Source organism: Kryptolebias marmoratus, linkage group LG23 (genome assembly GCF_001649575.2).
Source record: "Kryptolebias marmoratus isolate JLee-2015 linkage group LG23, ASM164957v2, whole genome shotgun sequence".
Classification (NCBI taxonomy): Eukaryota; Metazoa; Chordata; class Actinopteri; order Cyprinodontiformes; family Rivulidae; genus Kryptolebias; species Kryptolebias marmoratus.
Window position 1 is genome coordinate 888,014 of NC_051452.1, and position 11,552 is coordinate 899,565.

The following is an 11,552-nucleotide window of genomic DNA, read 5'->3' on the forward strand; positions in this document are numbered from 1 at the left end:
GTAATCATCAAAATTAAACAAAATAAACATTTGAAATATATGAGTTTGTATGTAATGTATGAATATAATATACAAGTTTCACTTTTTAAATGGAATTACTGAAATCAATCTACTTTTTCATGATATTCTAATTTTATGACCAGCACCTGTAAGAGGGAAAAGCTAGACGATGTGTTCCCGCCTTTTGTCGTTGATGGGAATCGGAGCCAGCGAGACCCAGTTTACGGGACCTGCTGTGTTGTATTTGTGCGCTTAATATGTGGGGCTTTAAAACGATGTGTTCTGTCAGATACCTGCCAATAGTTTTAGACTTATTTGTCATGACATTAGTGACCGAGCATGGAGTATGAAGAAAGAGGCCAAAGTATTCCTCCAAGCTAGGCTAACGGCTAGCCAAACAAAGGTTTCTTTATCAGTTTTTCAAGACTAAAAAACTAAAATTTACATACTAGTGTGAAAGACATTAGCTGATATTAAAGTTGTACACTTTTACGTGACACATTTTGTTTAGTTTGTTGCTGTTTTCTCAGCCGAACAATGTATGTACGTGCTAAAAAACTCGCACTTGTTCAGCTAGCCACAGCTAGGCTAATGGCTAGCTGAACAGTGCAGATCTTTCTTGTTTTTCAGGCTTGTTAAACAACTTTTTTCTCAAAACTGACATAATGCTATAAAGGAACGCTACATTAGCTGATATTAAACCTCTGCACTTTTACGTGACATCTTTTGTTTAGTTTGTCATTGTTTTCTCAACCGGACTACTTATGTGCTTGTTTTGCTAGCCACGGCTAGGCTAATGGCTTGTGGTAAGAGTATTATTTAATTGTTTTTTTAGGCTTATAAAACAACTTTCTCAAAAATTACAAAATTGCTGCAGGAAGGTGGCCCAAGTGTTCAAGGGACGCACTTCGGTTCTTGGTTTTGCTGCCAAGTGAACCATAATTTTTAAGTTACAATTTAAAGGTTGTGGGTGGTTTTTTTTTGTACCCTACCAATGTTCGCCACTTTCTAAGTGGTTCTTTGTGTTTAGTGCCAACCGCTTTCAGTCAGTTCCATCCAACATCTGGGAAACAGGACAAATTTGACTAATTTTTTTGTGGTCTGTGCCTAGCTGGAGTCAGCCTCATACTGTTAGCGATAATGTTAACACAGAGGAGCTATTTTCCGCTTGGCAAAGATGTCATTTTGAGCTGGACTGTATTTTTTGTGTTAGCTATAGGAGCAAAAGAAGTTACGTATGTACGTGTCCTTTAGCAAAGCACCTCATGAACCAGTGGATGGATTTGACTGAAACTTTCATAAAGTAATCATCGGGTGTCGACAGCCGACCGACATTTGGAGTCAACCCGGTTTTGAAATGGCCGCCGCAGCTCATCAACCTTAGTGAGCACAAAACAAGCTAAAACACGGTCAATTTGACAAATACCGAGCTGAAAGTTGGTGTGGTCGTAGCGCTCTTAGCGCTAACTGCTAAACTAAGACTTTGGTGGGTTTCATTTCACGTTTATTTTTGCACGTGGCTCAAACCAAACTCATGGTATACCATTTGAAGCAGGAAAACTATACTAAACATTTATTTTAGTATCCAATATTCTGACTTCATCAGTCAGTTATCATAGAGGCTTGTGTAAAAGCAGCCCTCTGGCATCACTTTTCTGTTTTGTTGTGCGACACTGACCCCTAGTGGTGGCTGCGGAATAGAAACTCAGGATTGAACTGCCTGAATGCTGCAGGTTAGACACATAAAATAAATCTTTTTTTTTTTTCTTACAAAGCAAATGTGAAATCCAGACCAGGGCAATGTTGAACTGAACCTTTGCTCCACTTCTTCTTCCCAACAGAGGGATCCTGCAGCACATTCGAGCGTACGAGCGAACCCTGGACGTCACGTACTCGCAGAGAGACGGGATGGCGGCTCTGGTAGAGGCCGCGGGACGCAGGTGGAGCATCCCGTTGCACGTCGTTTCTGGGGCGTCAAGCCAATTCAAGATGGACGCCACAGCTTATCAACCTTAACATCACACAGAAATGGCCATAGCTCAGTCAGTTTTCCAGATATTGAGCTAAAATTTGGCGTTATAGTAGCTGAGAGTCATCCCCAACACATACTCAAAGCAGTAACAGAAACTTTGGCATCTACTAACGTCTGTTAGCAAAATATCTCATGAACCACTGGATGGAAGATGGCAACAGCCAACTGACTTTAACAAACACGAACCGTTACTATATTTAAGTCAGTTTTACAGATATTGAGCTAAAATTGGGTGTGTTAGCGCGCTGTAAGTAGCCGGCTCGCCTGAACCTTTGCCGCCGCGTGCGTTTCAGCTTGCAGCGCGGCCGCCGCGTGCGCTACCTGGGCTGGGGCTCCCTCGGCCTGCTGGGCCTCGTTGACGCCAGCGAGTGCAAGCCCACCTTCGGAGCAGGTGAGAGGAGGCGCGCTCGGGGAAAAGGAGGAACGCGGACTTGACGGCGCGCCCCGCTTCACGCGTGCGTCTGCCTTCTTCTCAGATCCCGAAGACGTCCGAGGCTTCGTCGGCGGAGGGTACGCGGAGCTGGACAACGCCGAGGGCCCTTTGAATTCGCTGGTATGTGCGAGGGAACGGCCTAAAACAAAACGGGAACCATTGCAGGATCTTTGACAAAGGGTACACATGTATGTTTCCTCCGCAGACATGGCTGACTGGACAAATGGAGTTCTTTAAGGACCTGTAATCTTGTAAAATCGAGATAAAACGACAGCCATGTTTTGTTTTGCGCCCTGTAATCTGTCTCTGCTGGATTAAGCCAGAAGAGGATTAGAATAAATTAGTGTACCTGCTTTGTGGAGCGCTATGAGTTTCGTCGCCGAAACAACCCGTCTACGTCTCGTCCGCAGGGTCCCGCGTTCCGCGTCTCGCACGAGGACTTCCTGGATCTGGTCCTGCCCGGGCTCACTGACGAGGACGCCGTTCTGCTCGTCTACACGCGCGCCGGTGAGACCAGCTTGTTTTTTTTGTAGTTTTTCCTCAGCATGCGCTAAAAAAACCGCTCCTCTCTGCAGACGAAGTCAGCCGAGTGGTAAAGTTGGCGCGCCGAGTGAGAGAAAAAACTTCGAATCTCCATGCTGTTTACCATCAGACTGACAAAGACACTGCCGTACACCAGGTTTCTATCTAATATGCTGATATAACAATACGTCATCATGTCAAAACATTGATATACCGATACATATGATACACATAAATAACTGATATATGTGACCAAATGAGGAGTTTGTCAATACCGATTTATTATTTCCAAATTCTACATCTGAAAAGCTTCAAAATGAGACGTAGTTTGTTGAAATTTGCCAATCTATCACCCGGCAACGAGCTAGTTTTGTTTACGAGACGAGCTCGGTGTGAAAACTCGATTCTTATTGGTCTAAAACATGGGTGGGCAATCCTGGTCCTGGAGGGCCACCATCCTGCATGTTTTCCTTGTTTTCCTGCTCCAACACACCTGATTCATGGTTAAATCACCTCTTCATGTTCTGCAGAAGCCTGTTAATCACCCATCGATTCAAACCAAGTGTGTTGGAGCAGAGGAACAAGGAAAACATGCAGGATGGTGGCCTTCCAGGACCAGGATTGCCCACCCCTGGTCTAAAATGATGTCATCGGGAATTTAAGACGCATAGAATTAAATAGGGAAATCTCCAATCCCCGAATTTCCCAGCAGAGAAGCAAAAAATGGTTAGATTATTTCTGAAGACATACCTGTTCAAAAGCTCTGTGTCACCGGGACCAATGGGTGGTGTCTGTGTGGACTCATTTATATTTTCACACTCTTTTGCACCGCAGCCCGAGCTCGTTCCGACTCATTTTTTCATACGTTTTTATAACGATTATAACAGCGTCTCTGCCTTGCAGGATGAAATCGATAAGCTGTGTTCATCCACACTAACTTTCACCTGGACCCTGGAAACACCCGCATCATGGAGCCTACTGTACATGGTAGGTACCGGACAAACACGTACATCGGTTTGACAAATCACCGGTTACTTCCTTAGTCCCGCTGTCGCCCTTGGGTCAGAAATGGTTAAAAAATAGCGCAATCCGGATCATAATCTGGATCACGACCAGCACTGAATCCATTGTTTTTTGTTACAACCCCAACATTTCCTGAACATTTCCTCCAAATCTGTTCATCAGTTTTTACCTGATCTTTGCTAACAGACAGACAAACAAACCAACAACAGAGACATGTTTTTAACAAAGTCGTCACCTGTGACCTGTGACCTTTGACCCCATGAACCTTGAAATCAACAGCCGTCACCTTTGACCCATGAGGCGTCCAGCCATGCAGTTTAATATTCCTCCATTACACTGCTGCAGAGTTAGAGCATGGGCTCATCTGTGACCTTGAACTTTGACCCCATGAACCATGAAATCAACAGTGATCACCCTTGACCCATAAGGGGTCCAGCTGTGGAGTTTAACATTCCTGTTATATAGCTGCAGAGTTAGAACACTAGATCAGCTGTGATGTTGACCTTTGACCTGATGACCTTAAAATGACCTTGAAATCACTGGTGATCATCAGTGATTTCAAGGTCATTTTTGACCTTAAAGGTTCCCAGCTGTGCAGTTTAATACTCCTCCATTACATGGTTGCATAGTGAGAGCACAAGGTCATATGTGACCTTCATCAGGTCATCTGTGATGTTGACCTTTGACCCCATGACCTTAAAATCAATCGAGATTACCATTGAGCCATGAGGTGTCCAACTGTGTAGTTTATTAATCCTGTTATACAGGGTTAGGGTCAGAGTTAGAGCATGGGCTCATCTGTGACCTTGACCTTTGACCGGATCGCCACTAAAATTGAATCTCTTGTTCCTTACACTGTCCTTACACGGACAGACGATAACGAAAACAGAACCTCCTTGGCGGAGGGAATGATTTGCTTTCTCTCTCAGCAGTGGGAGCTCGCTACCAAGTTGGTGCTGAACGCTGTCAGCACCGGAGCTCACGTCCTAAAGGGGAAGATATACCAGAACTACATGATCGATCTGCAGGTTTCCAACAGCAAACTGTACCGCAGGGCTACACGATTACTCCAGGTACCCAGCGTTACACTCCCGGCATCGTAAACAGTCACGTAACTAAGTAACTTTTGTCTCGTTCAAGGATTATAGGTTCAACAAGTCGCAAAAATAGACACAAAGTCAACTCAGAGCCACAGAAACCTTAATGAAATGGCAAAAATTAGCTTTTGCGAAAAGTAGAAGTGCTAATGGAGGTCATTTTACTGGAGTAAATATCAAAAAGTGCAGACTCTGAGATATACTTCACACATAAAAAAACAATAAGCCTTCAAAGGAAACCTTTTACTAGATTTTTAAATCCAAAGCTAGCTTAGCCTCGCGTTAAAAGGCTCTGTGAATTGAAATCATAAATTCTAAACATTCCTGTTTCATCACCTCATCACCCTAAAATCAATGGTGATCACCTTTAACCTAAGAGGTGTCCAACTATACAGTTTAAGGCTTCGTTCACAGTTAGAGCCCTAGGTCACCTGTGATGTTGACCTTTGACATCTTGACCTTGAAATCACTGGCCATCACCCTTGACTTTAGAGGTGTCCAGCTGTGCAGTTTAATTTTCCTCTGCTACACGGTTGCATAGTTAGAGCACAAGGTCATTTCACCCCGTCACCTTGAAATCAACAGTGATCACCCCTGACCCATGAGGTATCCAGGAATGGTAAACTGCCAATGTTAAACTCCTGTCCTCCTATTTTTAGGCAGTAGCAACAGTAAATGGTCAACGTAATTATTGTTAAACTGATCCAAGCTCATTCCGGTTGTAGAAGCTGTCCGGTCTACCAGAGCCACGGAGCGAGGAGGCCCTTCTGAAGACCATCTACCAAATGGACGAGCTGACAGCGGACGTAACATCCGGTGACGTCAAAACGCATATACGTGTTGCCAGAAATCATAAGAAGGTAAAGAGACACCGAAACTGGGAGGGAATCAAAAGCAAAGGCATGGATGGGCGGGAAATAAAAAGCTGTTCTCTCTTTTGACAGGTGGTTCCTTTGGCTTTGGTTTGTCTGCTGACTGGCTGCTCCATAAAGGAGGCGGAGTCTCGTTTAGAGCAGAAGCCAATCGTCAGGGAGGCTGTGGAGGAGTGCCTATCGAAACCAGCATCGCCACCAGGCTCAGGCTGCTCATGAAACAATCCCAAAATCGGTTAGCTAACCTTTGTTAGCTTCTGCTAACATCTGCTCTGAAAGGTCTCGGCCAAGACCAAAGCATCAAAACGTGGTTAAAAAAGAGTCAAAATCAAAGTCTTCCAGTAAAAAGTAATCAGTTTTTGGAACGGGAGGATAGTATGCATTGAGTAGAAGTAAAATGCTAGCACAACTAGCATACTTTAAGGTGCACCCTCTGCTGCTTCCTAATGGTTGTTTCTCACCATTATCCATTCATACTTCCTGAAAGGGGCGTGGCCAAAAGCAGCTCAGCTGGATTTTTACCCCTCCTGCTGCCCTTGGGTGAGACCTCAGGGGTCATTTTGGCCCGAGGACAGCAGAAGGGTTAAGCTACAATCACGAAAATGGTTCATTTAGGATGAGCTAAAATTTAAAATACAGTTGCAGGGAAAGTACGAAATCGAAAATAAATGAAAAGTGTTTTGAAGCTAACGTAAAAAAACTCAACAAACAAGTCATTAATGTTTTAAATTCAAGAAATGGATCACTGTAGTGCTTTTTGGTTGTGTTTAACTAAAAGAAAAACTTTATATTTTATTTAATTTCCCCTTTAATTGGATGTATGTAGTCTTGTATGGGACCTGTTTACCTTTTCTTCCTAGTGTCCTGAAATCACTCTGTTAACTATAGAAATAAACTGAACTGAACTAAATCAATTAAATTTTAGTAGAACTGGTGATTTTATCCTCTGTGGGTAAAGGTTCTTCTATTTTGCGTGACGTAAATCAGAGTCAGTCTCAGTCCCTGTGCGGCTCAACACACACAGACACAACCACAGGTCCTGGATTAGTGTCACGTGTGTGTGTGTGTGTGTGTTTCTTGAAAATGCTTGAGCGTCTTTAGTGCAGAGCCAAATGCAGCAGAAGCATCCTGCAGAAAATTGAATGCAACTGAGGTTGGGATCAGAAAATTCTGCAACCCTCTATTGCAGGAGTAGGCAACCCTGGTCCTCAGGGCCACCGTCCTCCATGTTTTCCTTGTTTCTCTGCTCCAACACACCTGATTCAGTGGTTAAATCACCTCTTCATGTTCTGCAGAAGCCTGTTAATCACCCATTGATTTAAATCAGGTGTGTTGGAGCAGAGGAACAAGTAAAACCTGCAGGATAGTGGCCCTCCAGGACCAGGATTGCCTACCCCTGCTTTAGAGGCCTGTAGTCCACTGGAGTCCTGCAACCCTCTGGAAGACTAAAGTCCTCTGGACTCCTCTGAAGGTCTCTAGTCCTCTGGAGGCCTGCAACCCTTTGAAGGCCACCACTCTCCGGGACATTGTGGGGATTCTCATTGCTTCAACTTTTTTGGAAATCTGACATTCACTCTTCTGAGTGCTGACAGAATGAAGGATTAGTATGCTTGGTGTACATTAGCATTAGCAAAAGGTATTCAAATCGCAAAGGAGACCACCATTTGCCTCTTCTTACGTTGTTCACATGTAGTTAAATATGTTAGGATGTGTCTTTTTTGTTAGCTTTGGAGGAAAATTAAGTTGCTAGCTTTTCTATCACTAGCTGCCAGTGCTCGTTGATGTAGCGCTAAGCTAGCTGTCTGTCAGACTTCTTTTTAAGTAGAGAAAAAATGCTAAAACAACCAAATATGTGTTAGTGACTAAACAACTTGTAATTGGGGAAATTAAATCAGCGTAAATAACTTTTTTAAAAGTGATTTTTAACTCTGTAGGTGTTGGTTAAATTTGAGCTAGGCTAGCTGCTTTCTTAATCCCAGATGCTAAAACAAGCTAATTAGCGGCACAATCGACAACAGTCTTTTAATGTAACTTCTGGGAGAGACACAACTGTCATAATGTTCCCTTAAAACTGTAACTTAATGTATTTTTGGACTTATTTTTGTATTCTTTACTTTTATCTTCCTTTACTTGGTGGCTTCACATCAACAAATTTACATATTAGCTACCCAGATGCTAATTTATCATGCCCTGTTTCAAACAATGTTAGGCTAGGAGGTGCCAAAAGTGACAAGAAGTGCTTTGTAAGAAAAGAAAAAAAAGATTGTAAACATTTTCTAGTAAACCCACAAGACAAATATTCAAGTATTCAAGTACAGATATCCTAAAACTGGGTCATTTTCTGGACTAATACTTTGACTGAGAGGAAACAATGGGTGAATATGGATATTAAAATCGTTATTTTTATTAGCATCTGTATCATTAAAGCCATTCTTTATATCCATGAACTCTTAGTACATGATGCTCTGCTGGTGACGACACAGATTAGAGGAAAGCTACAAGAACCGAGCAGCATTGGCACCCACCCCCACTCTCCGACCACCACAAATAAGAGGCTTTGGTCAAACCAAGCAGCAAAACATGGACACTTTTGTCCCTTTTTCTCATTGTCCAGGGGACACGTGGAGAGTATCGTAAGCTTGAGCCCAGCTAACTCAACTTTGGAAGTGGCAAATTACGGGAAATGCCTTGAAATGGGACTAAAAATGTACAGTTTGTAGCATTTTCAAGAGCAGCTTTGACCAGTTCTTTACCGGGGTGGAGAAAGGACCTCAGTGGTGAGCTCTCTCTTGTCTTCGTCGAGTCATATAATCACGGATTCAGTAAGGCAAGAACACATTTTTCATTCTTGTTCGTCGTGGACAGTTAGGATAAGAACGTCTGAATCCACAGCATGTTGCGTACACTTAAAGGGGACCTTTTATGCAAAATTCACTTTTTGCGTTTTTTTGTGCTTCCATTTGGGGATCTACGGCTTCAAGAAACAGTCCAAGCACACAAAAAAAAAAAAAAAAATTAGAAAAACAAAACACCCAGCCATTTTTGGGCAATAAGTAAATGTTTTCTGGTGTCTGCAAAACAACCCGTTTCAAAAATCTCGGGATTGTTGCGTCACAATCCCTGTTACCTAGCAACCCCTCACCTAGCCCCTCACCTAGCAACCCAAGTGGAGCTCCGCCCATTTCATTACAGGAAGACCGTCACGTTAGTTCTGCTGGTTTTACCGCTGGAAAAGGAAAATGTTTTGTCGTCAGCTGCCGCTGTCCCGACCCGGTACCAGTCGGGTTTCGGACCCACTTATTGCCCCTGTCCCAAAGTCAGAATCCTCAGAGTTTGAATTAATATTATAAATGTGCATCAGATCCACAGCGTTTAATCCTTCAGTGAGTTTTTATGTTTTGAGACGGGACACTGAGTTGGGGGGGCGTGGCCAACAGCAGCTAATTTGCATAATAGTGACGTAGCCCTAAAACAAGCAGAACTGATCAGGTTAGCCCACAGATCTATCCCGACTTGTTCAAGGAAGCATAATAGGTCCCCTCTAAGACAAGTCTAAAACTGAAGCTGCAGGAACAGATTTCTACGAACTTGATTTTTTTTGATTCCATGTCGATCGGCGGGGATTGAAAATTTGCAAGCAAGAGCAGAAAGCCCGTTTCCCAAAATGTCCGCCTCTTTTTAGGTAATCAAATTACATCGCAGAGGTTCTGCAGATTAAAAACGGCTGACCTCTGAGGAGGGCACAGATTTGAGCAGGTGGTTGATTACCAAGCGGGGAGACGACCTGTTCAAAACAAACACAGCACTTCCTTCTCGAGGCAAGTCCAACCGATTCTGTCCAAACTTCAGCTAAATCACTGAATCACTGGCTACGTGTCTAAGTGGATTCAGATAATTCACCCCAAAAAAAGTTTCTTTTGACTTGTTTCAAAAACACACAACCTGCGGCGGCAATGAGCTCAGGCTGAAGAGCAAAAAGTTTAGATTTTTGCGTAAAAATGAGTCCACGGAGACACCATCTACCTTTAAATCGAAGTTTTCCCAAGAGCTATGTCTTCAGAAATAATCCTTTTAATTCGAACCCTTTTCATTTCCTTTGAAACTGACCATTTTTCTCTGCCGGGAAATCCCTTCGTATAATGGTCGACGTCACCGTGAAGCTTGGGGATTCCCCCCCTTTTTTTTTTTTAAACGTACATCTTGAATTCTCGATGACGTCAACCAAAAAAAAAAAGAAAAATCGATTTTTTTCGAACCAGCGCTCGTTGCCGGGGCGATAAATTTCAACACACTACGTCTCGCTTTGAAGCTTTCGTAATGAAGAATCTAAAAAAATAATAACGGGTCACAATAAATACCAATAAATATAAGTTTCTTAGTGCGTACAGTTAATTTCAGAAACATACGTTACAAATATAGATTATACGGTTGAATGCAGTGTAGGTTGGTTGTTTCAGGTTTCTACAATCATGGGACATGCTAATCGCTGTAAATCCTCCTACAGCAGATCAGGAGACATGAAGTGCTTCTAGTGTTCGATAGTCTTAAACTCAAAAGAATGAGTTGTTTTTATCAGCAGGAAGAGAAATGTGTTGTCCGTAAGCTCTTTAAGCCTTCTTGGGTTTGCTCCTGCGGCCCGTAGAGTCCGCAGGGTTCGACGGCGAACCCGCGTCGCTGCCTTCCATCGAGCCGGGCTGGGACTCCACCGAGGTCGTGGTGAACTGATGCGGCAGAGGCCCGTCCCCGTCCTTAGCGTCCTCGCTGTCCTCCTCCAGCTTGAACTCCTCCACGGCGTCCTCCTCCTCGTTCCCCTCGCTGCCCTGCTCCTCGTCTTCTCCTGAGCCTCCAGACTCCCCGCGCCCGGATCCTTCGGCGCTGGTGTCAGGCTTACTGTCGTCTGAGTCCTCGACGTCGGCCTCTTCGCCTTCGGTCACGGCTGGAGTCTCGCCCTGGCTCTGAGGAAGACAAAAAGTCATCCGTCATTAATCTAGTCCACGACAAGTTGGCAGAAAGTCTGGAAAGCTTTAGATTAATTTATGAAGAGTGTCGTTACATAAGCACTGAAGCACCCTTATATTTCCTTGTTGTTCTGTTTCCATCGTGATTTCTGTCAAATATACATCAAAACACACGACTCCATCGGGAATAGTCAGCTATGATATATCTTTGGACGTAAATTTCCTAAAAACTGCAAAGTATGTCCCCATAGACCCCGTTTTAGCAAAACAAGTGAGACAACTCACCCCGCTTCACAGCAGGAACGTCATTCAGAGTTTAAATGGGTCACAGAAATTTGAGCTTTTCATGACTGAGCTGGCAGTCAGGTCGGGGAAGATGTCCTGCCCCAAGTGGGAGGAGTTTAAGTATCTCGGCGTCTTGTTCACGAATGAGGGAAAAATGGAGCGGGAGATCAACAGGTGGATCGGTGCAGCGTCTGCAGTGAAGCGGGCGCTGTACCGGTCTGTCGTGGTGAAGAGAGAGCTGAGCCAAAAAGCGAAGCTCTCGATTTACCGGTCGATCTACGTTCCTACCCTCATCTATGGTCACGAGCTTTGGGTAGTGACCGAAAGAAC

The 11,552-nt window shown here is 43.9% G+C and overlaps 2 protein-coding genes across 9 annotated transcripts in view; one reads left to right on the forward strand and one right to left on the reverse strand.

The window, feature by feature from the left end:
• Positions 1-6,898, forward strand: part of gckr (glucokinase (hexokinase 4) regulator) — a 42,123-nt gene extending 35,225 nt beyond the window's left edge. For 5 of the 8 annotated variants that reach the window (XM_017434073.3, XM_017434071.3, XM_025010061.2 and 2 more), the window contains 9 exons: positions 1,842-1,940; positions 2,326-2,423; positions 2,509-2,585; positions 2,876-2,972; positions 3,041-3,144; positions 3,891-3,974; positions 4,940-5,083; positions 5,833-5,967; positions 6,052-6,898. In XM_017434073.3, the coding sequence (XP_017289562.1) occupies positions 1,842-1,940; positions 2,326-2,423; positions 2,509-2,585; positions 2,876-2,972; positions 3,041-3,144; positions 3,891-3,974; positions 4,940-5,083; positions 5,833-5,967; positions 6,052-6,198 (985 nt within the window). In that variant the 3' untranslated portion in view covers positions 6,199-6,898. Of the gene's footprint in view, positions 1-1,841; positions 1,941-2,325; positions 2,424-2,508; positions 2,586-2,875; positions 2,973-3,040; positions 3,145-3,890; positions 3,979-4,899; positions 5,084-5,832; positions 5,968-6,051 lie in introns of all 8 variants that reach the window. The other 3 variants (XM_037973773.1, XM_025010062.2, XM_017434072.3) reach the window with 3 other exon arrangements.
• A 3,224-nt stretch (positions 6,899-10,122) lies between these two features.
• Positions 10,123-11,552, reverse strand: part of rp1l1a (rp1 like 1a) — an 18,714-nt gene continuing 17,284 nt past the window's right edge. Inside the window, exon 8 of the mRNA XM_017434081.3 lies at positions 10,123-10,934. Within this exon, the coding sequence (XP_017289570.1) occupies positions 10,587-10,934 (348 nt within the window). The 3' untranslated portion in view covers positions 10,123-10,586. The remainder of the gene's footprint in view (positions 10,935-11,552) is intronic.